We start from the raw sequence: 26,583 nt of genomic DNA, 5'->3' as shown, positions 1-26,583 counted from the left end.
CATTCACTGGAAGTAGGTGTGCCAGTGTAGCCTAGTTCCCAACAGTCACGAAATACACTCAAAATACAACTCCAAAACGTTCCTGTAAACATGTTGTGACCTGTGTATTTACCACATGGAGAAATAAAAGATAATTGACATTTTCGTTTTCTAAGCAGATATATACTCGGATTTCTTTTTTGCCGAACGACTGCTGCCTGGGCACAGTGATTTCATCACCTCAAAAGCCGTTTTTCAAAAAGCAACAGGGCTTTTGAGGTGATGAAATAATTTTGTGACTGTTGGGAACTAGGCTACACTGGCACACCTACTTCCAGGGAATGATGCTAAGCTAGGCTAGGCTAACGGAGCGGCTGTTCCCTAAGCCTTAATGCATGCACAGAGATGAAAAGGGTATCTGCTTGTCTAGTCCAGGGTAGATGGCAAATAAGCTAATTTCCCAAAAAGTCCCAAAACTCTGCATGGGTTCCCACCTAAGGAAGAAATCCCAACCTGAGCATGACAGAGCAAAATGGCCACCGTGCGAACATGGGTCAACGCATGAAAGCCCTCTCTACCCAAGCTGCACTCTTCATAATGAACAAGATATATTGTATATAATATATACATTCCTTATGGTGACGTGGACAAAATCTATATTCTATGTTGTTTAGAAAAGGTGATTTTAGCCATATTTAACCTAATGTTGGGTTCGCACAAGGTCCTTGAAGTGCTTAAAGTGCTTACATTCCTTGGAGTTCCTTGAAAACAGCAAATTTTTTAACAAGGTGCTTAAAAAGTAATTGGAATTAAAATCAACCATTCGCATTGAAAGTTTTGTTCATCCATGATAAAATTGTTCTGAATCAAGAAATAATTTTCTAGAACGAATTGTCGGAAATTGGTTTTAAAGGGGCTATGCACTGCTATTCCTAGCACTATTTGGGCAACTTTACACAATTCCTGTTAGTCTATTGAAGACATTTGTATTTTTTTTTTCAAAAAAATTCATTGTTTTATATTTCTAATCAAGTACTCGAAACCATCATTTTTCAGCCTCGAGAAATCAGGCTGTTATGGCCTGGCTCCGCCCATAAGCACTTTGAGTGACAGTCAGACCACAGTCTGCACTGGTAGAGGGAGGGAGGGAGGGGGGGGAAGAGAGAGAGAGTTCAGTTCAGTTCAGAGTTTTTATTTGCCACATGGAATAATACAATCATAGTTTCTTCATTAAAAAATCATAAATAGTCATTCCATGGACAAAAGGAGCAGGAAGAAGAATAAATCTTATAGTTATATAGTTACCTGCCCCTTATTCCTAAACTAACATGTATTTTCTTAATGGTCGGCGTATAACCTTATTTACACAAATAATCATTTATACCATGAGAGAGAGAGAGAGAGAGAGAGAGAGAGAGAGAGAGAGAGAGAGAGAGAGAGAGAGAGAGAGAGAGAGAGAGAGAGAGAGAGAGAAGCCCCTCCCTCTCTCTTCCTTTTTTTCTTTCTATCACTCTCCCGTTCGGAGGTGTGTGTCGCGCGGACCTCCGTGCGGCAGGTCCCCCCCCCCCCCCCAAGTGCCCCCTCTCTCTCCCTCCCTCCTTCTCTCTTCCTTTCTGTCCTTTCTCTCCCACTCGGCTCTCGCTGATGAGACGAGGCAACTTTTTTCTTTTCTTTCTTTCAATCTCCCGTGTGGCGCGCGGCCGGCAGGTACCCCCCCCCCCCCCCCCCATGTGCCCCCTCTCTATCCCTCCCTCCCTCTCTCTTCCTTTCTCTCGGCTCCCTCTCGGCTCTCTCTTCCTCTCGGCCCCGCAGCCCCACTCGCTGTCTAGTCTAGGTAGAATGGGGGCGGGCATTAGCTCCAACCACAGAGCCAATCTCATCACTGTGTCTATCCACAGCGCCCAGTGACGTGCTCAGGGACTTCAAATCAAAATGACCCGATTTACTAGAGGCACAGAGGGGTTGGGCTGAAACGGAGCAATTCGCCAATATGGTATTTAGACCCTAAAACACATTGATACGAACTCCTATTACTATAATACAATGCTAGAGACTGAAAAATGACATTTATAATGCATGGGACCTTTAAGCCAAACACGCATTTAAAAGTGAATTGGATCCTTTTAAATGCCCTTTTAAAATGTGCTTGGAAAAGTCCTTGAAAGTCCTTGAATAAAATGTTACAATGTCTGTGGGAACCCTGTGAATAGTAATTATTGTATTGTGGCGTTGTGGTTTATTATAAAAGAAAACACGTTTAAAGAAAGCTTCTCGCATACCACATGCAGTACACCCACATACCCCTAGTGTTCCACAAACACGGCCCTAACACCGGTTCCTGACAGGCAGCGAGCGAGCGAGTGAACTGGAGATGAAATCGCGCGCGACACTGTCCTGATATGAGGCGGCGCGTGTCCGAGTGTGTCTGTGTGTGTGTTACCTGGAAGCACACAGGGGCAAAGCAGCCTGCGATTCTCGACCAATAAAAAGTGTTTAGGGGCGGGACTCGGCCGCGTAATCGCTCAACTAGAGACACAGCGAGCGAATATTTGAGGGGGGAACGACATCGCTGCTCAGTTCGCTGTCGCTCGCGGCAGGTCAGGATAGTCTGATTGAAACGAATACATTTTAATCACTTTTTCTCGCTCGCGTCGCTGCCTGTCAGGAAGGGGTGTAAGTCTACAACATTATCAGGTGTTCCACACAATTTTATTTGACTTTATTTAATTTGAACCCATTTATTTCATTTTATTTCCATCTCTTTCTATTTTGTTTTGTCCCATCAACAGTGCCCATCTTACCAATATGAAGAACATGTCAAGGTGACCCCCAGCCTCATAGCTCTCACAGCTAGTGTGACTCTCCGTACTGTAGTGTGTGTGTGTGTGTGTGTTTGAGTGTGTGTGTGTGTGTGTGTGTTTGAGTACTGTCACAGTGAGCTAAAGTTAGCCTTTTTGTTGTGGACTCGTCCGTCATACTGATTTGACATCGAAGGATTAAATTTGAGCCAAATGCGGAGCGTCTGCTCTGGACGCTGCATGATCAACCATATTGAAACCATTAGAACAGTAAAAAGACCAACCTCAGCTCACCGTCCAGTGCTGTGCCTCTTGTTGGGGCACGTTCTCATCTGCAGAAGGCACTTCCATAGACCACAGGTCCACTTCTAAACCCCCTGCTTAGGTCTTGTGTAGCTGAGAAGACGTCTCCTCCTCAATGCTACATTTTAATCTAGTCTTCAACTGTTTTTTTTAACAGCGGATTGGGGTAGTTTTACTCGTTCTAATGCATTTTGACTTCAGTTTTTTTAAGTGATTTTTCAAAAGGTGAATTGTTATTGAAACGTGTAAAAGGTTACTGTACCTCGCGCCCGCCGGGCGGATGTTTCCCCGCTTGTTTTAAGAGAAATAATATTTCAAGGCTTCACACGAGATTAAACGACTCGTTAAAAGCCGCACATAAGTGATGCACGATATATCGGCCGATATGGCAGTTTTGAACCGAGGTCCATATGAACCGATATAATAAAAAAATATTTTATCTTTCTTTTTTTTTATACTTGTTTTGGCCTTAAATAGTTTCAAGTCATTTCTGAAAATAAGTTACAAAAGTACAAAAAAAAATGCATTTTGGAAAATAGCTCTTTATTTGATTATCATAAAAAGGTTTTTTTCTATACAGTGCATCACTAATTGTTTACCAGTGGATCTGTGAGCAGCTCCCTGCTACTGAACCATCTCGACCTCCGCCCTCCTTCCGTGGGGTTTGCGATGGTTCACCTGGCTTCCTATCGAGGTGTGCTGTGTCTGACTCTGTGTGTTTGTGACTTGACTTCTTCTGCTGTCAGATACAGGTGGACTGACTTTGTTTGGCTCGACACCGGTAGTCGCTAGCGGCTCTTTGAGTTCAATAACGAGACGTTTATGATTAGCCCTAACGACGAAACAAATCACGTTTTCTTCCAAGTGTCTCCATCCGTAGCTGACATCGCTAACTCTCTCTCTTCTCTAAACACTCGGCTAATCCTGTTTTTCCTCCTTAACCCCTTTTCAAAGAAATGGTGCCAGTAGTGAAATAGTTAGAATCCTTGTGTTTTAGAGGTTGGATGACCCATGGTGTCCAGTAGCAGTAGAGGTTGGATGACCCCATGGTTAAGTTAAGTTTATTTGGATCCCCATTAGCTGTTACAAATGGCAACAGCTACTCTTCCTGGGGTCCACACAAAACAATAAATACAAACAAACATCATAATAAAAAATCTAATAAAATGGTGTCCAGTAACACATGAATGATCTGTCTGTGCTAATTCTTCCATGCCTGCGAAAACAAATGTAATGGGTGAGTAACACTGCGCTCCATTGGAGACGATAGTAGGAATAGTTATATTACATGTGTGTCCATCGAGTTATCATCCCCATGTCACGCTGATCACACTGACTGAATTGAAATCGCTACGCTGCATCAGCTGCTGGGTATGAATGCAATCCAGCCTTTTGTTTATGCATCAGATCATTTATAATTCAGGTATTTTAGCCAATAGTTCTTATCCTGAGTTAATCACAATAAGTCGTAACATTAGAACGAGGCATTACACATAATTGCGGGCAACCCAATGATCGAGAAAAAAAAGACAAACGATACAAAACGCCAGGAACTAGGAAATGACAGATTTGCCATGGGCCCCACTCGTCTCGTTTCTATTGGTCTGACTGTGGGGGTGTGGGGTGTCAGCCATAGGCCAGCTGGAATGTCAGTCATTGGCCAGCTGCTCTTACAGTCCCCTGTTCATTAGACACTCGCAGACGGCATAGACACCAGATGGGATGTGTTCCATTTTAGAGAGAAAACGCTCTCCCTCCCAAGTCCCCTCCAGTGTTCCTGACTGGCTCCTCGCTCTCTGCACAGATATTGTCGGACGAAAACCTTTTGGGATTTCATAGTTGTTTAGGAAAATAAATAAATAAGTAAATAAATAAATCTAAAAAAATCTGCATTAAAAAAGCTGCCGTACAGAGAAGATATTGATTACGGTTTCTATATGGACTTAACCCTTTCACTACCACACTACAGAAGGTTAACCTTTCACTGCCACACTACAGATGGTTAACCGTCTGTAGTGTGGTAGTGAAAGGGTTAACCATCTGTAGTGTGGCAGTGAAATGTTAACCTTCTGTATTGTCGCAGTGGAAGGGTTAACCCTTTGGTAGTGTGGTAGTGAAACGGTTACCACGGTCCAATGCAGCGTCGGCAAATAAGAAAGACGCTTCCTTACATTACTTCATTACACGTGTAGTCCGTTAGATTTGAACGCATCTGTGTCACCTAGCCTCTCACCTGGCTCTGTGTCACCTAGCCTCTCACCTGGCTCTGTGTCACCTAGCCTCTCACTTGGCTCTGTGTCACCTAGCCTCTCACTTGGCTCTGTGTCACCTAGCCTCTCACTTGGCTCTGTGTCACCTAGCCTCTCACTTGGCTCTGTGTCACCTAGCCTCTCACTTGGCTCTGTGCCACCTAGCCTCTCACTTGGCTCTGTGTCACCTAGCCTCTCACTTGGCGCTGTGTCACCTAGCCTCTCACCTGGCTCTGTGTCACCTAGCCTCTCACTTGGCTCTGTGTCACCTAGCCTCTCACCTGGCTCTGTGCCACCTAGCCTCTCACTTGGCTCTGTGTCACCTAGCCTCTCACTGGGCTCTGTGTCACCTAGCCTCTCACTGGGCTCTGTGCCACCTAGCCTCTCACCTGGCTCTGTGTCACCTAGCCTCTCACTTGGCTCTGTGCCACCTAGCCTCTCACTTGGCTCTGTGTCACCTAGCCTCTCACTTGGCTCTGTGTCACCTAGCCTCTCACTTGGCTCTGTGCCACCTAGCCTCTCACCTGGCTCTGTGTCACCTAGCCTCTCACTTGGCTCTGTGCCACCTAGCCTCTCACTTGGCTCTGTGCCACCTAGCCTCTCACTGGGCTCTGTGTCACCTAGCCTCTCACTTGGCTCTGTGCCACCTAGCCTCTCACTTGGCTCTGTGCCACCTAGCCTCTCACTTGGCTCTGTGCCACCTAGCCTCTCACTTGGCTCTGTGCCTTTGGTAAAACTCCCATCATGCCATTCTCCATACACGGCTTTGGAATCGAATATCATTTGCTGGTTACCATTCCTTCTCTCTGCTGGCTTCTCTGCCTTGGCTTCCTCACTGCGTGTTTACCACACTAACCTCCGTGTGTGTGTGTGTGTGTTTTCTTTTACTCACATGGGCATCGCTCCGTAGCGTGTAGCGTCACCGACGGATCATCCTCTTTCTGACATGAACATCACCGACGGCATCTGTCGCTCACTCGTCTCTGTGCCGATTCACTCGTGTTCTTGTGCGTCTAACGCCGCGGCCCGTTCGCCCGAGTCTTCATCGCTTTAGTCGTTTGTCGCTCCTCTCGTCAAACAGTGCCCACGTCACTCAAACTCCAAAATAAGTATGTTAAGTAATGTTTATTTATACAGCACCTTTCACAGACCAGGGTCACAAAGTGCTTCACGTGATAAAAACATCAGTAAAGTGCAAAGATGGCAGCATGGTAAAGAAAAGTAATAAAAAAATGTGAAAGAACAGGAAAAACAAAACGGATAAAAAGACATACAAGATTTACACAGAACATAGTTAGCCAAACGCCTGTTTGAACGGCACAGTCTTTAGCTGCTTTTTAACCCTTTCACTGCCACACGACAGAAGGTTAACCCTTTACTATCACACAACCGACGGCGATGCTCCATCATTAGCATCATTAGCTCCGCATCCACGGAGCTAATAATGCTAATGATGGAGCATCGCCGTCGGTTGTGTGATAGTAAAGGGCTAACCTTCTGTATTGTCACAGTGAAAGGGTTAACCGGCTGTCGTGTGGCAGTGAAAGAGTTAAAGGTGTTCACCGAGACCACCGGTCGTAGGTCCCGAGGCAGAGCGTTCCACAGCCGGGGGGCCGCTGTCTCGAAGGCTCGGCCACCTTTTGTCTTTAATCTCGACCGGGGGACAAAATAACCTTCCCCGATTCGATTGTTTTGAAAAATGAATTGATATGAGACCTTCTAATTTTTTGACCCTTTGACCTTCTGTCGGATGACCTAAGGTCTATAAAGATTGTGATGATCGATAGTCGCTATTTACAATAAAACACATAATAATATGTAGGTTTGGCTAATGTTTGAGTGACATGGGCCTAATTTGACAGGTAGAGTAGCAAGCCAATAAAGCTATAGAAACCGCTGTTGCTAATGGAATTGTTGTGACCTTTGACCTGTAGAAGCGGGACTCCGTCTCCCAAGAGAACGTCAGTCACCAGGTCGCCGGCAACCAGAGGAGGACGAGACCGATTTACTGGAGAGTCCTACACCGTACTGGGTAAGACACACATACTGTAATATTATACACACACACACACACACACACACACACACACACACACACACACACATATATAACTGGCAGGATGGTCTTGTGGTAAACGGAAAGGTCACCGGTTTTGATCTCTGGCACAGACAGGAAGGTTGGGTGTGTTCCAGCTCTTTTGTTGATCTCTCCCCCTACAGGTGACAGCAGTATGGACTGTGTTTATTCAGAGTAACTGTTTATGTCTCCCCCTACAGGTGACAGCAGTATGGACTGTGTTTATTCAGAGTAACTGTTTATGTCTCCCCCTACAGGTGACTGCAGTATGGACTGTGTGTATGTCTCCCCCTACAGGTGACAGCAGTATGGACTGTGTTTATTCAGAGTAACTGTTTATGTCTCCCCCTACAGGTGACGGCAGTATGGACTGTGTTTATGTCTCCCCCTACAGGTGACGGCAGTATGGACTGTGTTTATGTCTCCCCCTACAGGTGACAGCAGTATGGACTGTGTTTATGTCTCCCCCTACAGGTGACAGCAGTATGGACTGTGTTTATTCAGAGTAACTGTTTATGTCTCCCCCTACAGGTGACGGCAGTATGGACTGTGTTTATGTCTCCCCCGCCAGGTAACAGCACTATGGACTGTGTTTATGTCTCCCCCTACAGGTGACAGCAGTATGGACTGTGTTTATGTCTCCCCCTACAGGTGACAGCAGTATGGACTGTGTTTATGTCTCCCCCTACAGGTGACAGCAGTATGGACTGTGTTTATTCAGAGTAACTTCTGATCTCTCCTACAGGTGACAGCAGTATGGACTGTGTTTATTCAGAGTAACTTCTGATCTCTCCTACAGGTGACAGCAGTATGGACTGTGTTTATTCAGAGTAACTTCTGATCTCTCCTACAGGTGACAGCAGTATGGACTGTGTTTATTCAGAGTAACTTCTGATCTCTCCTACAGGTGACAGCAGTATGGACTGTGTTTATTCAGAGTAACTGTTTATGTCTCCTCCCCCTACAGGTGACAGCAGTATGGGCTGTGTTTATGTCTCCCCCTACAGGTGACAGCAGTGTGGACTGTGTTTATTCAGAGTAACTGTTTATGTCTCCCCCTACAGGTGACAGCAGTATGGACTGTGGGCAGCATTACTGGGAGGTCCACGCTCTCAAGGACTGTAAATCCTACAGTGTGGGTGTGGCTTACCGGAACCTTGGCAAGTTCGACCAATTGGGGAAGACCAACTCCACCTGGTGTATCCATGCCAACCACTGGCTACAGACCAGCTTCGCGGCGAAACACAACAACAAGGCGAAGCCCCTGGACAGTTCAGTTCCTGATCGTATCGGAGTTTACTGTGACCTGGACAACGGTACGGAGGAAGCGCCCGCCAGCCACTGCTTATTGCTTCTTAGTTCCCTCACTCACTAGCTAGCAACTTAACCCTTTCACCACCACACTACCAAATGGTTAACCCTTTCACTACCACACTACAGAAGGTTAACCTTTCACTACCACACTACTGAAGGTTAACCTTTCACTGCCACACTACATAAGGTTAACCCTTTCACTGCCACACGAAAAAGTGTTAACCCTTTCACTACCACATGAAAAAGGGTTAACCCTTTCACTACCACACTACTGAAGGTTAACCCTTTCACTACCACACTACTGAAGGTTAACCTTTCACTGCCACACTACATAAGGTTAACCCTTTCACTGCCACACGAAAAAGTGTTAACCCTTTCACTACCACACTACAAACCGTCTGTAGTGTGGTAGCGAAAGGTTAACCTTCTGTAGTGTGGCAGTGAAAGGGTTAAAGAAGAGCTGTGGAGATGATGTCGTCAGCCTAATCCCTTCCTTTATTCCTGTCCCTGAATATATGAAGCTCTTGCACTGAAGAACCACATAACTCCCATTTTAATTTCTTTTTTAGACATCCCATGAATTTGCAGTCAATCCGAATGTGATATATCACAAGAAAGTACTCAAACCTCTACCGTCTAATATACCACCTTTTAGATAATAATGTTAAATAAATTTATAAAAAATTTGTTCCTCTGAAAACTTAAAACAAACATATGGTTATTTTGTCTGAGGGACTTGTGCAATATGATGCAATACATATTTACATTTCATTTCGCTGACGCTTTTATCGAAAGCGACTTACAGGTTCTGTACGACAAGTCATCAGGAAGGGCACAACTCTATCAGCTGAGTAACAATGTTCATCAAAGTGTTGAGTGCTACAGTGTAGGTTAGTTTATTAGGACAAATGCATGACAGTAAGGTTAGTTAGGGTTAGATATTTTCTTATTTAAATTCTTTTTTAGATAGTGGTTGAAGAAGTGAGTCTTTAGTCGACGGCGAAAGATTGGACGGGTTTCGTCTGTCCTAACATATGATGTTGTGATTTTTGGCCTGTCCTCTGAAAGGTTTAGTCTGTACAGAAGCTCTCGTTGGGCCCGTCCTCTGAAAGGTTGAGTCTGTACAGAAGCTCTCGTTGGGCCTGTCCTCTGAAAGGTTGAGTCTGTACAGAAGCTCTCGTTGGGCCCGTCCTCTGAAAGGTTGAGTCTGTACAGAAGCTCTCGTTGGGCCTGTCCTCTGAAAGGTTTAGTCTGTACAGAAGCTCTCGTTGGGCCCGTCCTCTGAAAGGTTGAGTCTGTACAGAAGCTCTCGTTGGGCCTGTCCTCTGAAAGGTTTAGTCTGTACAGACGCTCTCGTTGGGCCCGTCCTCTGAAAGGTTGAGTCTGTACAGAAGCTCTCGTTGGGCCCGTCCTCTGAAAGGTTTAGTCTGTACAGAAGCTCTCGTTGGGCCCGTCCTCTGAAAGGTTTAGTCTGTACAGAAGCTCTCGTTGGGCCCGTCCTCTGAAAGGTTGAGTCTGTACAGAAGCTCTCGTTGGGCCCGTCCTCTGAAAGGTTTAGTCTGTACAGAAGCTCTCGTTGGGCCCGTCCTCTGAAAGGTTGAGTCTGTACAGAAGCTCTCGTTGGGCCCGTCCTCTGAAAGGTTGAGTCTGTACAGAAGCTCTCGTTGGGCCCGTCCTCTGAAAGGTTTAGTCTGTACAGAAGCTCTTGTTGGGCCCGTCCTCTGCACCAGGTCGCTGTACAATGTGGTGTCTCTTTAGGTAGAGTTGGTAGAGTTGTGTCTCCCTGCTGATGTAACTGGATATAACCTGTGACATGAACAGTGTCATCTGACACCTAGAGATCACATTACTACCATCTATTATCTTTCTCTCTCCCTCTCTTTATTCTCCCCTCTCCCTCTCTTTCTCTCATTACACCATTCTCCTCTTTCTCTCTCTCACTCTCTCTCTCATTACACCATTCTCCTCTCTCTCTCTCTCTCTCTCTCTCTCTCTCTCTCTCACTCTCTTTACTCCTTTCTCCTCACACTCTTTCTCTCTTTTTAATCCATTCTCAACACTCACACCATCTTTCTTTTTCTCTCTTTTTACACCATTTTCATCGCTCACACCCTCTCTCTCTCCATCTTCCTATATCTCTCTCTCTCTCTCTCTCCCTCTCTTTATCTCTCTCTCTCAATCTCATTCTGCTATTATGAGGACATGTAGCTCCCAGGCCTCTCTTCCTCCTCTCTGTATCACATTACAGCCTCGTTTCATTCATGTAGTTCCTCTGGTGAGTAAAGATGAATAGATGATGAGGAGGCTGACCTACTAACCCCCCCCCCCCCCTTCCCCCTCCTCTTTCCAAACCTACACATGTCTTACAGTGTAGCTCTTAGACATCTCTTAAAACGGAAAGAAAAACCTTTATCGTCCTTCTACGAGTACTTGTCATTACATTACAGTAAGTAAGTCGCTAAGCGCCTGAATCATTAAAGTATAAATCTCCCTCCCTCCAGGACAACTCTCGTTCTACAACGCAGAGACCAAACAGCTGATCCACACCTTCAAGGCTAAGTTCAGCCAGCCCGTCGTCCCGGCCTTCATGGTGAGTTCCTCTCAATGATTAACTTGTTGTTGTTTTGATCAGAACCCTGAAACTATACAGCTGACTCCCTGGTCAAACTGGAACAGCTGCTGCAAAGTGTGAAAGTACTACCGAACAAACATTCACACACAGTGGCTCAAACTCGGCCGTTAAACTCGACCCACGCGTCCAGCCGCGCTCTGCCACCGTCCTGCTGTCATGTGACCTGGCGTCCGGCCAGCAGCAACCCAACGACTACGAAACACGTCTGCCATGACTTCTTCACGGTGCCCTGCTGGTAATCTGGTTACCGTGAGCAACGGAGGAGGATCCTAATGGCTCCACGTGTTGAGAGCTCCACCCTGGAGACAGAGTCCACACAGCAAGGGCACGTCCCACAGCCTCTGCTGCTGTTATAATATATATATATATATATATATATATATATATATATATATATATATATATATATATATATATATATATATATATATATATATATATATACAGGTGCAGCTCAATACATTAGAATATCGTGGAAAAGTCAATATATTTCGCTGTATTGATGCAGTAATTTGTGCAAAAAGGAGCCCCAACCAAGTACTGAGTGAACATACATGAACATACTTTTCAGAAGGCTGACATTTCTATATAAAAAATGTCTTATGTAATATTCAAACTTTCTGAGATACTGAATTTTGGGCTTTCATGAGCCATAATCATCCCAATTAAAACAAATAAAGGCTTGAAATATTTCACTTTCTGTGTAATGAATCTATAATCTATGAGAGTTTCGCTTTTTTGAATTGAATTACTGAAATAAAATAACTTTTCCACAATATTCTAATTTATTGAGCTGCACCTGTATATATATTATAATAAAGCCTATAATATACGGAGTTATTTCTCCGTAGGTAAAGTATGAAGTCATTATTATCGTCGAGGAGCAGCCAAGTACATGACACTAAACCCAAGCATCAAATAAGGCCGTCTAGGACGCGTGTAGCTTTATGCCAAGCAAGCAGTGCAAAAATTTACCGTAGTGGCATGCAGTAATGCGCCTTTCATTTTCCGCCGCCCAGCGCCCAGGTCGCGCGGAAATAGGCTGTCTATTGCCATTCTCTTTGACAAACTCTAACCTTAACCAGCTCCTTAACAACGCCTAAACTTAACCGTTCTAACCTTAACCAACTCCGAAACAATGCCTAACCTTAACCTTAACCTTAGAAATTATATTGCCATTCTCTTTGACAAACTCTAACCTTAACCAGCTCCTTAACAGCGCCTAAACTTAACCGTTCTAACCTTAACCAACTCCGAAACAATGCCTAACCTTAATCGGCGAAAGAATACACGTTAAAAAAAAATCACGTTAAAAAATATTTTCGATGGGATTCGAACTCGCCAGCAAACAAGCCATAGGATCGACAGCCATGTGTCCTTGCCAATTGAGCTATTTGCTAGATACTGAATAAGGGGCGGTGACTTATATATATTGAGCTCCGCTCGTGTCGCATGCGCGACCTCGCGCGAGCACGCCGGCGTACGCACGCACCTGAGCGAGCACGCCGCCGCCGGTGCACGCACGGTAGCATTTGTCTGAAAAGAAGGGCGCTTTACCGCACTAGCGTGCGGTGACGAATGCGGAAGCATTTTTGCACTGCTTGCTTGGCATTAACGTACAGGCGTCTAGGACCAGGTATAACTTAGTATTAGAGCCGCTCTCACTCTCGTCTTTGATTGAGACACTTGTGACACCTGCTGGCCATGTGTGTCATTACACACGTGTGACCCCTGCTGGCCATGTTTGTCATTACACAAATATGCTCCATGCCTCAGGGTTATTATTATAGAATCAGAATCAAGGAATTTGTCTTGGTCATTTGGTGCATCAACATTAACAGACAATACAGTATCAATACATTTGAGTAGAATAAAATGAAATATATAAACTAAATTAGAATAGAAATACAATAGAGTATAATATAGGACAGGGCTGCACAATTGTGCAGGATTGTAGTAGAATATATACACTAAATTAGAATAAAAATACAGTGGAACGGAATATATAACAGAGCTGTGCAGTATTGTGCAAAGAATATGAACAGTGTCATGTTCAGATGCTCACAGTTTTGAGTATAATGTGCAAATATAATAGTCCAGGAGGGGTGTTAATGTACATCTCGGTGAGGTTGGGGTCTCTTCATGGTCCTCCGGGCGCTCAGTGCTGCACAGAGCTCTACTGCTGGAGAAGCTCCTATACATCCTGTAAAAGTGATGCTAGCAGGGTTTGCACAAGGTCCTTGAAGTGCTTAAACTAAGTGCTTGATTTCCCCCCAAAAAAGTCAAGGCCTGGAATTCCTTGAAAACAGCCAATTTTTTTTTAACAATGTGCTTAAAAAGTCCTTGAAATTCAAATCAACCATTCGCATTGAAAGTTTTGTTCATCCATGATCAAATTGTTCTAAATCAAGAAATATAGTTTATTTTTTTTTATCTAAAGTGTAACTAATTGTGGGAAATTGGTTTTAAGCCATAAATATTGGGGGGGAAATGTTTAAATAAAAAACTGCATTTAACTCATTCTGCGCCAAACCCGAGATATTTTGGGTTTAGATCCTTTTTTCTTTTTTTCGATGTTCCCATTCTAAACACTCGCGTGGACCTGCCTGTGTCTCCCTGGCACCGCTGCCTACGTTATAATTGCAATGGCGATCGAATCCCGACAGGTGGCAGTATCGCCTACCTTTTGAACTGGGTCTCTCAGTTTTCTCTCAGTGCCTCCGGGCTGCAGGAATCCCCTCCCCCTCAAAGTGAAGCAGCACAATCTGTCGCCGATTTGCTCGCCTGAAACCTATTGTTTTACGTATTCTAGCCAGGCCCAATGCACACCAGTAATGGCGATCGCGATGGAACTACTGGGATTATTCTTTTGGAGTACCTTCCGACAGAGGTGAGGTCTATTTTAGGTATATTTTACCGAACCTAAAACATTGCTTTTGTATTGATCACAGCGTCACATAAAACGACCCCCCCCCCCCCCCCCCCCCCCTTGATGACTTTGTGAAGAAACATCTATATGGCATATACCTTTTGATTTGGAAATAATATAGGTTTCAGGCGAGCAACCCGAACGATTTGCGCATTATGCACATAATCCGTCATAACTCCCGTTCCAGGAAATCAGCCTGGATTATAGTGAAACGAGGCGATCTTTAGCACGGGATAGGGCACAAGCAAAGGTATGTAGACATACACTGTTTTTTCCATGTTGGTGTATAAATAGTGCCTGTCAAATGAGCCATACTATTGTCTCCATAGCTATAATATAGAATATACGATGGGTCCGCAAACATCGTGAAAATGGTCAATAACTCTGGCACCAGGGAGTAAAGATGGGAAAACAGCGCAGCAGTGAAAGTGAATTGTATCCTTTTAAATGACATTTTAAAAGGAAAAATAGTACTTGGGAAAGTACTTGAAAGTTCATTTTGCAATGTCTGGGGGAACCCTGATGTTTCCTGTGTTCCCTCCTGCCTGCAGGTGTGGTGTGGTGGCCTGAGCCTCGCCACCGGCCTCCAGGTTCCCAGTGCCGTCAGGAGCCTCCAGAAGACGGAGAACGGCCTGGCCGGCTCTAACAGCAGCGTCAACAGCATGCCCCAGTAGCCCCCCCCCCCCACCCCCACGTGACACCCCCTTCAAACCAGTCCTCACTCTGCCTTTCAGTCAGTCTCTTTGTCTGTCTGGTACCGGCCTGGCCCGGCGTTCGCCCCAGAATTATTTTCCTGATGGGGTGGAAAGGCCTCTGATTTTAGACTCTGCAACACTATTATATAAATCTCCACACTGACCGATTACAAAGTGAAGTCTTGGGCGAGGTGGGCTTCTCCTCTGGTGTGGGACGTCGCAGGTCGCTACCCTGGAGGTACCATCCAGTAAGAGGAGCCTGAACGCGTCCCTCAACGCCGCTTCCTGCGTCCTGCAACATCTTCCAGAGGAGAACAAAAACGAATCCAGCCGCACATGGAGAGCAAGGAACAAAAAGGAGACACTAAACAATGTTTTGGGCTATACTAGCCTACCGTGAGGACGTTTTTCCATTTGTTCAGTTGACTACATGATTTCAAGAACCTTGGTAGATCTGTACGGTTGCGCCGGACTGTTTTCCTTCGAGAACGACCTTCTTCTGATTTGGCCCGAGACGGAGAACGACCTCTTCTGATTGGCCGAGATGGAGAACGACCTCTTCTGATTGGCCGAGATGGAGAACGACCTCTTCTGATTGGCCGAGATGGAGAACGACCTCTTTTTGATCTTTCACTGACCTCAAAAAGCCTGTTCTTTCAAAGGAGTCGTTAATGCTAGCGTCAACTCCCTGCCTCCAGTAGCACTTCCTCCCAGTCGTGTGGCTGAGGGTCCTTTATCTCCCCCCCCCCGCCCAGTTAGTCCCTCTGCCAAATTGGGTACTTTTCCTGATATGCAGAACAACAAGAAATGTCGACCGGTAGTTTGCTAATGCTAACAAGATAACGCTTATGCCTCAATAATATGCCTTTGCGATCTAGTTGGCTATTTATTTAGCTAACAATAACAAGGCAGTTGGTAGTATTTACTCTATCTGCTATCTGGCTTAGCGATCATAGTATTTGTCTCGAAATTGCCCACTGCAAGCACAGTACAAATAGGTACTAGCATAGAGGCCCAGCAGGGGGGGGGGGGGGACTAGTCGGGTAGTGACAGCCCCTCTGCAGTTATCTTGTGGCGGCCTTAGTGTCCCTCCTATTCCATTCAGTTTCATTAAATTCGGGTCACAAAAGGGTGCATGTGAAAATGCCCGTTATATACCAGTCTCTCCCTCTCTCTCTGCTTCACTGTCCGCCTGATTTGAACCATTGCATAGAACAGTGTGGAGACGGGGGCGGTTAGGTGGCCGAGCGGAGATTGCGTTCGTCACCAGCCCCGGAGCTGAGCTGGATTTGCCTGTTCGAATCCAGCTCACAGCTCCGGGGTTGTCACCAGCTTGGCTGGCCGTCTGCACTAATACAATTGGCTGTATCAGAGGGTGGGAGAAGCTGGCGGGGTGGGTCCGGGTCGTTGTAAACAGCGACTCCTACAGTTCGGTCGGGGCGCCTGCTAAGCGCGGATTGGACGTGAGGGGGATAGTGTGGTCCTCCCACACGCTACGCCCTCTCAGTGAGAATCCGCGCTGCCAGGTGAAAAGAAGCGGTGATTGGCTGGACGTGTGTCGGAGGAAGCACGTGGTAGCCTCCACTCTCCCAGATGATCTGACTGTGGGGGGTAAGTGCGCAGCGACCAGGAAGGGACTGGGAATTGGCATACGACTAACATTGGGATGGGAGAAAATCGGAGGAAAATGGAGGGGGAAAAAGACCAATAAAAAAAAAAGAACAGTGTGGAGACTACAGCAGAGGGGGCGGAGACTACAGCAGAGGGGGTGTATACTACAGCAGAGGGGGTGGAGACTACAGAAGAGGGGGCGGAGACTACAACAGAGGGGGCGGAGACTACAGCAGAGGGTGCGGATACTACAGCAGAGGGGGCGGAGACTACAGCAGAGGGGGCGGAGACTACAGCAGAGGGGGCGGAGACTACAGCAGAGGGGGCTCTACAGCAGAGGGGGCTCTACAGCAGAGGGGGCGGAGACTACAGCAGAGGGGGCTCTACAGCACTGCTTGCTTTACGTGGGAGAAGGTTCACCGGGGCATTCTGCACAGTCACTCTGCGGACACGACGTGACGTAGGAGGATTCGTATGAGAAGAGCTTTAGTCTCCTTCAGAACACCTAAGATCAGCTTGTCTTCAGGCTCCGTGGGCAGCCCACTGGCCCGGCACTGTCCTTGGCTTTTCGCTTAACGCCTCAGCTCCTGTCCGTGGGCCGTTTTTTTGGGGTCGCCATTTTGCATCACTCCTAGCGAACGTTTGGTCGCCGGAAGGTGGGGGTGAAGTTACCGTAGTGGCTCAGCTCTGTGGGAGGGAAGGGCTCATGGGTCATGGCTAGGATCACTTTCACAATCCATGATCACACAAATTATTATCTTTCCTCTCTTTTTTTAGGTTAACCCTTTCACTGCCACACAACAGCCGGTTAACCCTTTCACTGTGACGATACAGAAGGTTAGCTCTTTACTATCACACAACCGACGGCGATGCTCCATCATTAGCATTATTAGCCGTCGGTTATGTGATAGTAAAGGTTAACCTTCTGTCATGTGGCAGTGAAAGGGTTAAGGTTGGGTGTGATGTCTCTAGTGAGGTTAACGTTTATAAATACTGAGGTTAAGGGTAGGGTTAAGTTAAGGGTTAGGTTTTTATAAACACTGAGTTAAAGGGTAAGGTTAAGGTAAGGGTTCGATTTATGAACAACTTCTTAAGGTGAAAAATCAACTAAATGTAGATACCTTCTAGCCGTGACCAAGGGGAGAGGTCAGAGGTCGGAGCAGGAGAGCGGGGCCTGTCGCCCAATATCACGAATGCTGTTGTTGCTTAATCAGGGAATAGATGAGTGCACTTTCCTCCCTCTTTATAGTCTGAATGCTGATAATTATTTTCATTTTCTTTCTCTTTATTTTTATTATTATTATTATTATTATTCTAGTTTTTTTTTTTTTTTTTAAGCGTGCGACTGTGTGTGTTTTGGCACAAGAAAGCCTTGTCAATTACCAGCTGACATCTGTATAATGACTCCTACATATATACTGTATATTTGTGTGTGTGTGTGTGTCCATTTCTATGTATATATGTACGACTGACCACGTGAATGGCATATTCTTCCTCTCTTGACGGAGGCGTTTTGTTCGTGTTTTCAATGTGTCGGTCTGATATTTAACAATATCTCTGTTGTTTGGGAGTTGAACGTTTGAGTTTATGCCGTATGATACTGTACCGACGTAGGGTTACCTATAGATGTTGGAGGACTTTTGCACAGTGTACTTAACCGTAGGCCTACTGTAAAATATTGACTAGTGCTGCTTTTGACGCAAACTGTTTTCTTATAATGATCTGCCTCAAACCCCCCCCCCCCCCCCCCAACCCGTGGCGTTCGGTAAGCGCACGCGACCAAGATTAAAACCCGAGGAGGAGAAGACGAGGAGGACAGGTGGATAACGTTCTCACAGGTGTTACTCAGGACGGAGAGACACAACGACACAACTCGTCTCCCCTGAGGGCAACGAGGGAAAGCCTTTTCGGAGCGCTTCTCACAACGCCGCTGTCCCGTCCTCTTGGGGTTCTAGGGTAAACCCCTAAAAGAACTGATTCTGAAGGATGTTGTCTGAGGTGGTCGTTGTTGTTGTTGGATTAGAAGTACGTCTCCATATTCATGTCTGAAGCGGGGGGGGGGGGGGTGCAGGTCAGTTTCACGTCAAGTTTAATGACTTAAAAAATCCAAAAGGAGAAAACCCTCTGTGTGGGAAGGTTGCAACACTCATATTAAGAAATATGAAGTATCGATGTGTCCACAGTTGAAATGATTACATTTAGTCATTTAGCTGACGCTTTTATTCAAAGCGGCTTATAAGTGCATAAGGTTCACGATTAAACTGCAACCTGACTGAACCCACCCTGCTCTGACCCACCCTGCTCCCGAAGGCTGGGATTCATAAGCAAAAACATTTCTATGATACTTCTGGCCTCTGCAGTTCACTATGTTGTCCACGGTGATGATTCTGTTGCCATCCCTGCTGAGGCAATGTCACCTGTTTTCATGGTAAAAAAAAAAAAAAATAGCTTTAAATGCACAACGATCTAGGCCAGTGGTTATCAACCTGGGGTCGCAATAATATATACAAATACATGATCAGGTTTATAAGTCTTCTGTGTAGATGCATTTTTGTTTGTGAAATAATGAATCTTTGAAGCCTAAAGAGCCTCCTCCAATCACTAAATCAGGTTAAATTACCTGAAAAGAGGAAATAAAAATCATTATTTTGTGTCAAAGTCTACCGTTCTGTCTGTGTTTGATTATGTAATGGAGGGCAAACAGGCATCCCTCTTGTTTTTTTGGGGCTGCGAACCAAAAAAGGTTGAGAACCACTGTGTGCCGACGGGATGAACGGAATAGAGGCCTGTCACAGAATGTCTCACAAATCTCTTGCTACGTGTATCAAGAGAAACTGAATCTGCGTGCGAGTCGCAGGGGAACAGTAAGATGCTTTCCCGACGTTTTACCTACTCGACCACTGCACAGAAAATGTGGCATTTTCTTTAAAAGATACAAGTGGCCATTTTGGAAGAAAGAACTACACCAACATTCCGTGCAAGGCCTCTATTGCTCTGAGTAGGAATGGGAATCTGGAAAATGGGACATGATGTCATAGTACCATGGTAGCGTCTTTGGGTTCCTGAAAAGCGCTTTATAAATAAAATGTATTATTATTATTATTATAGTAGGCAGGGTATGATGTCTTAGTAGGCTGGAAACAATGCTATAATGTTAGAATTTCTTCAACTACATTTCCTCAAGGAATCACCCACCTACCATGATCTTTAACCCTTTCACTACCACTCTACAAGGGGTTAACCCTTTTACTTTAGGAGGAGATATTTTGAAAAGGAACTAACAACAGTAACAGTGAATATCCATTTGTGGAGTAAAATGTCACCCAGTTCTACCACCAAAGATGATTTTTATAATGTTTCTAGTGAGGGAAAACTGAACTGGGAAAAAAGATACTGAACTGGATTATTATACTGGGTGTATACCGTATTACTGGCACCTGCTGTCGGGATATCGGAACTGCAATAATATATCAGGAACTCTGCTGTTCATTCACAACACATTGTGCACTTCATCCGTATGAAAATGGTTTTCACACAAACGTTCAGATTATAGTTTGAAATGGTCTCATGCAATTGGATTCTCCTTGTACTGATGTTGGTGTAGAAGATTTCTTAAACTGAATTACATTAACATGTTTCAATTCTTTATACGTCTTTTTTTGTGTTCGTACTGGTCCATCTTCTGTGTTTATCTTTTCACTCTTTGACCAGGGCCCTATTCCCCGTACCTGGTTCAACTAAGTCGATCAAGAGTCCCATTATCCAGATTCAATTAACCCGATGTTTGAAGCCGGGATTTTCCTGTTCCTCGAAGGCTGATTCAGTCTCGTTAACTCGAACCAGACTTGAGACTCTGGATAATTGCGCGCGGCCGCTTCAGTTGAAAAGACAGCAGTGTCGATCGCAGAAATCCTAATCTTCTAACTGCATTGATTGATTGATTGTTTTAAAACTTTATTAACAGATTGCAGGCGGCTCAATAGCCTCGCCGACAAGTTAAATGCATAATCTATAGGCTAATTTTAAATCCCTCATTACCCCAATCAATCAGATTATATTTCTTTAAACGTTCCTGCTGGCAGTAGGTTTATGGATTGAATAATCAAATGAGATCTTGCTAGCGAAAATAATTAGTTCAACTGTTTCAGAATAAGGATACGGCTCTCTTATCCATTGATTGATGTATGGTGGATGTTTTACTTATCTGCACTGTGGTGTGACGGTTTGTCCTTTTGCCTTTCACGCAGACGACCCGCGTTCGAATCCCCCTCCTAGTCTTTTTCTTCTTTTTGCAATGTAAATACATCAATTTGGTGCACGTTGAGAGCTATATAAAGAATGACATCCTCAATGCATGTAGATTTATAATATTTTAACTTAAAACTAGGCTAATTTTGCGTATAATCATTAATATTATATTCCAAAAAATGTATATTGGAAACGCGGGGTTTCGAACTCGGGTCGCCCGGTTGACAGGATTGAGCACTAGCTGTTGCACCACTGTGCCAGACGGGATATATTCATTGTGTATCCATCAATGGACAAGAAACCTGTGTTTCGAATATTTTTCTTTTGAATGAAGTTTTATCTCTTTATTCTCAAATGCATTAATGTGACGTCAACGGCTCATTCAATTTCTCAAATCCGTCAAACAGCGCATCATCAGACATTTTAATCCCAGTTACAATATCACACAAAAACCACAATCCACGCATAGACACTTCAATTTTATGCTTGAATGAAACACAATCCGGGCGCTCCGTTAAGCAAATCTACAGCGGAGAATATATGAAACTAATCAGAGCCAAACGGCCGATAGGTTTCATTCATTAAAAATATCCCCGCGGGATTAACATTTGCAATGCGCCGTTATTAAAATAACCACATGCAGCGTGTATCGCGACTCCGAGCGCCGTATATGACGTGCATTATTTTATTTAGGACAAAGTAAATCTATAGGCTCAATATGATTTATTATCAGCATTTAGTTCTATTATTATACATTTCAAAAGCCCCCTCTAGGAAAACGAAGCACAAAAACATAATTCAGAATGGTATAATTGGATCTAGACTGAGAAATATTTCAGGAAGCGAGCTGGCATTTCTTTGCGGGGGCGTGGCCATGGTTCATCCAGCTAACTGAACTTAACCCTGCTCCCGACCAGGCTCAAACTTTTTGATCTGTTGTCATGGTGATTTAGACAATCGAGCGTCGGGGAATGGAAAGTTCTGGCTTAAGTCAGGCTATGCTGGAAATTATCCGGCTAACTCAGTTAGCCAGGTACGGGGAACGGGGCCCATGTCTCATGCTGCTGTGAAGCGTTGATGGACCCAGAGCTACAGATTGTGTCACGAACACGTGGTTTGGAGACACGGTAGGTCTGTCGGTGTGAAACTAACTACAGATTGTACACAAAAGGCCTAGGATTCAAGGGAAACATTTTCAGGCAAAACAGACTCCAGATGAGCAATGTTGTCTTCATCTGGGATGGGGATGGGCTAAATAGGCAAAACCATAAACACAATTATGGAACAATAGGCTACTGTTGACGATGATTGGCAGAATTGCCCATTCAAGTTCAAGTTTCTTTATTAGTTGTCATACAGAAGTACAGAATACTTTTATACAAAATACTTCTTTCTGTTACGCTCCAGAGACTGCTAGACAAAAATAGATAAGTATAAAATAAGTATAGCAAGTAAAAAATAGAAGTAACGTACGTAGACACAAGTGTTCAGTATGTAGCTACACATGTACAATGTGCAATGCAGAGTAGAATGCATTCACAGTACTATAGAACGTAAAGGTCGCTTGTTTCTCGTGGCCACAGCACAATGCTATATATCGACTGCGAAGGAATCTGGTGTCATACTGTAACAAGCATTTTATGACTAATGCTGTGTGTTGGGGTGCTAATCTGTGGCTCTGGGTAGAGCTCATGTTGTCTCTTTGGCCTCAAAACAAGCTGTGATATTAACTCCTACAGTCCTGTGTGATATTATTTGATCTTTGTGACCTCGCAGACATCACTTGTCCAATGAACAGCAAATAAAAGCGTTTTCAACCCACCTGTCAAAGGAGGCTAATGTTGTCACTTTAGTGGAGTCAGGTGAGAGAGACCGGTACTACACATTCCAGTCCAGTAGGGGGCGGTATACATATTTTATGTTTTTCGAGCCCAAAAGATGAGACTACGCTCGTCTCGCGAGATGGGACCAAGGGTCGTTGCTGTGGCAACATCAACTAAGACGAGTGAACACACGGCTCATCTGGAGCTAGCGTTATAGGTTTATCTTTTGCACCGAATTAGGTAAAAGAGCGAACTTTGTACTTAACGTTAAATTGACACTTTTGACCAGAACAGCGGCATCGTGCTGCCAGCCTGTCGCTTCGGCTGCTCTGACGTTAACGTGGCCACGGGAGTCAGTTTAGTCCGCTAACGTGAAGCTAACCTCAGTTTACCTGACTAACGTGGAACAGGTTCTCTTGTGTTTAGTCCAGCTGAACAGGGAGGTCATGGCGAGCCAGCAGCGACCCCCCTCAGGGCTCGGGAGGCCGGCGAGCCGCAGCAAGCCACCAGCCACTGCTGTGCGGGTCGGGACTGGGGTGAGTTCCACTGGAGGTACAGGGGGTCGGGACTGGGGTGAGTTCCACTGGAGGTACAGGGGGTCGGGACTGGGGTGAGTTCCACTGGAGGTACAGGGGGTCGGGACTGGGGTGAGTTACACTGGAGGTACAGCCTACAGGGGGTCGGGACTGGGGTGAGTTCCACTGGAGTATGAATGAATGAATGAATGAATGAAAACTTTATTTAACAGATTGCAGAATGGGTACAGTACACTACGGCAATACACACAATTGTTAAGGGGATGCAGACCAGAGAAAGACTTTCGTCTTGTTTACATCAGGGTCCCCCATTTTCAATTCATAGCGAGTTACAGGGGGTCGTAATGTACAGTTTCTTCCCCCTCAAATGTATATACTCTCGTTTAGAAACGCTGTCTATATTTGTATATCTTGTATGTCATATATGTCTGGATGTAGCAGTACTGATATCTGTATGTCATAAATGTTATGATGAATTGAAAATGGGGGACCCTGATGTAAACAAGACGAAAGTCTTTCTCTGGTCTGCATCCCCTTAACAATTGTGTGTATTGAGCTGTACTGTATTGTACCCATTCTGCAATCGGTTAATAAAGTGTTCAATCAATCAATTGCATTGCTGTCACCTCTTGTGTACTGAGGATTTATATTCACATAATATACCCCCCCTCCCCTATACCCTGCCTAGGCTCTATTACCCATACTGTACGTGTGCTGTATAATGACAATACACTTGAATCTAATCTAATAATTTATAAGTGCATTCCGTTTGAGGACGGATGTCTGATTGATTGACATTTTTATTTAACAAATTGCAGAATGGATACAATACAGTACGGCTCAATACACACAATTGTTAAGGGGATGCAGACCAGAGAAAGACTTTCGTCTTGTTTACATCAGGGTCCCCCATTTTAAATTCATCTTAATAACTCACCCCAGTCCCGACCCCATGTAACTCGCTATGAATTGAAAATGGGGGACCCTGATGTAAACAAGACGAAAGTCTTTCTCTGGTCTGCATCCCCTTAACAATTGTGTGTATTGAGCTGTACTGTACTGTACCCATTCTGCAATCTGTTAATAAAATGTTCAATCAATCAATCAATCAATCAATCAATACCCATTCTGCAATCTGTTAATACAAATTTCAATCAATCAATCAATCCCACATTTTCAATTCATCATAACATTTATGACATACACGACATACAGATAAACAGTACTGTTACATTCAGACATTTATGACCTACAAGATCTACAAATATACAGTACTGTTTAAGAGACAGCGTTTCTAAAAGAGAGTATATATTTGAGGGGGAAGAAACTGTACATTGGAGGGGGTTGGGTGGGGGGGGGGGGGGGCAGGGGGTGAACATTTACAGGGGCCAGTTTCGAATTGCAGCCTCCCGTAGGTGCTCTTTGAGAGCGGTTTTGAGAGTTAATATCTTCAGAGTTGATAGATGATAGGTTTAAATCCACAGTAGCCTAAACACAGGAGGTGACTGACAGCAATCCAATGAATGACGCATCGATGTTCTGTCTCGTTCCCCACCCCCTGTAGATGGTTCCGGGGACCGGGCGTCCGGGTACGAGGGGCGGGCCCGTCGCCGCCACCGGAGTCCTGTCAGCCCAGATCAAAGTGACTGACAGGCCTGTCACCCAACAGGGGCTGAGCGGCATGAAAACTGGCATGAAGGGTGGGTGCAGCGAGCTGGTCACCGTTAATAATACTGTATCAGGATTTCCACATTTATAAGACGGATTGATGGATGCTGAAATTGTTCTCATTGTATCTATTAAAATGCTTGATACAGTTTTGTTAGTATATAGGTTAAATGGGGTCCACTGTTTTATAATCGAGCGAGACACACAACAGCCAAACATTGTTTCCCAAGGCGTACTCGCAAAGTCCCCACAACACTGCAATAATGTTGCTCTTATTGTTCCTTGTTGCTAATAGAAGTGTTTGTCCCCTAAAGCCGGACTATAGCTTCATCAACGCTGCTTTCAAACTTGTGTGACCCATCATCGCATCACCTCTCTGTGGGCCAGTGTCTGCTGGAAGCCATGCAGAGTCACGTGTGACACAGTCTGCTTTGCTATGCAGGGAAGATGGAGGAACCTTCCTCAAGCATACTATAGCAGATACTAAAAACCTGGCATCTCATGTATGGCGTCATGCACTGTGTGGTTCAAGTTGGTGTGTGAGGTCCAATGAGGTTAGGGTTGAGATAGGGGTGGGTTTATTATATACATGAGATGCCTGGACTTTAGGGAGTCCCAATACTGAAAGTGTGTTTTTATAAAAGACTGTCGAGAGCTGCTCCCTGCTGTAGCGTACAAGGGTGGCTCCTCTTAGAGCCTGATCTTTACTCCTGTCCCGCTCCTGTGATTCCTCCTGTCCCCATCCTGTGATTCCTCCTGTCCCGCTCCTGTGATTCCTCCTGTCCCGCTCCTGTGATTCCTCCTGTCCCGCTCCTGTGATTCCTCCTGTCCCGCTCCTGTGATTCCTCCTGTCCCGCTCCTGTGATTCCTCCTGTCCCGCTCCTGTGATTCCTCCTGTCCCGCTCCTGTGATTCCTCCTGTCCCGCTCCTGTGATTCCTCCTGTCCCGCTCCTGTGATTCCTCCTGTCCCGCTCCTGTGATTCCTCCTGTCCCGCTCCTGTGATTCCTCCTGTCCCGCTCCTGTGATTCCTCCTGTCCCGCTCCTGTGATTCCTCCTGTCCCGCTCCTGTGATTCCTCCTGTCCCGATCCTGTGATTCCTCCTGTCCCGATCCCGGTGGAAGTTACAAAAATGACTCCGGCTGAGACAAACAGGGTCGTCTTTGGTTTCGGCCTCTATTTCGGTCAGAATCAAGAATACATCACACATCTCAGGTATAAATGTAAAGCTATACTGTATATAGAAAATCCCTTTAAAAAAACATGAATCCCATCCCGCCCAATCCTGTTGATTTTTATTCCCGTCCCGTTCACCTGATGGATCATGAAATTAACTCCCATCCTGCAGGAATCCCAACCAGATGTCAGGCTCTAGTTCCTATGGATTGCAATGTAACCACTCTTTCCCATGGTTGAAATCCTGATTGAACTGGTATGACATTTACCTTCTTTAATTGTCAACTTAATTTCTTATTTCCTTCTTCTTTAGGACCTCAGAGACAGATCCTGGATAAGTCCTACTACCTAGGGTTACTCAGGTAGAAATGCACACACCTACTACTACTGCTACTGTGATTACTAATGTACTGCTGCTGCCACTACTACTACTACCCCCCAACACACACACACACACACACACACACACACACACACACACACACACACACACACACACACACACACACACACACACACACACACACACACACACACACACACACAC

The 26,583-nt window shown here is 45.1% G+C and overlaps 2 protein-coding genes across 3 annotated transcripts in view; both read left to right on the top strand.

Moving 5' to 3' along the window:
• Window positions 1–16,346, top strand: part of fsd1l (fibronectin type III and SPRY domain containing 1-like) — a 172,501-nt gene extending 156,155 nt beyond the window's left edge. The window contains exons 10-14 of one of the 2 annotated variants that reach the window (XM_084324469.1): window positions 2,769–2,801; window positions 7,264–7,361; window positions 8,471–8,722; window positions 11,222–11,310; window positions 14,833–16,346. In XM_084324469.1, the coding sequence (XP_084180595.1) occupies window positions 2,769–2,801; window positions 7,264–7,361; window positions 8,471–8,722; window positions 11,222–11,310; window positions 14,833–14,955 (595 nt within the window). In that variant the 3' untranslated portion in view covers window positions 14,956–16,346. The remainder of the gene's footprint in view (window positions 1–2,768; window positions 2,802–7,263; window positions 7,362–8,470; window positions 8,723–11,221; window positions 11,311–14,832) is intronic. The other variant, XM_084324470.1, reaches the window with a different exon arrangement.
• A 6,491-nt stretch (window positions 16,347–22,837) lies between these two features.
• The window catches only part of LOC311237241 (intraflagellar transport protein 74 homolog), a gene marked incomplete at its 3' end in the record, with an annotated part of 94,032 nt that continues 90,286 nt past the window's right edge, over window positions 22,838–26,583 (top strand). Inside the window, exons 1-3 of the mRNA XM_084325048.1 lie at window positions 22,838–23,194; window positions 24,759–24,894; window positions 26,350–26,398. Of these exons, the coding sequence (XP_084181174.1) occupies window positions 23,105–23,194; window positions 24,759–24,894; window positions 26,350–26,398 (275 nt within the window). The 5' untranslated portion in view covers window positions 22,838–23,104. The remainder of the gene's footprint in view (window positions 23,195–24,758; window positions 24,895–26,349; window positions 26,399–26,583) is intronic.

The sequence above is a fragment of the Notolepis coatsorum genome (genome assembly GCF_963971535.1).
Source record: "Notolepis coatsorum genome assembly, chromosome: 11".
Lineage (NCBI taxonomy): Eukaryota > Metazoa > Chordata > Actinopteri > Aulopiformes > Paralepididae > Notolepis > Notolepis coatsorum.
Note: the sequence above shows the minus strand (reverse complement) of the source record. Positions and strands in the feature narration are given on the sequence as shown.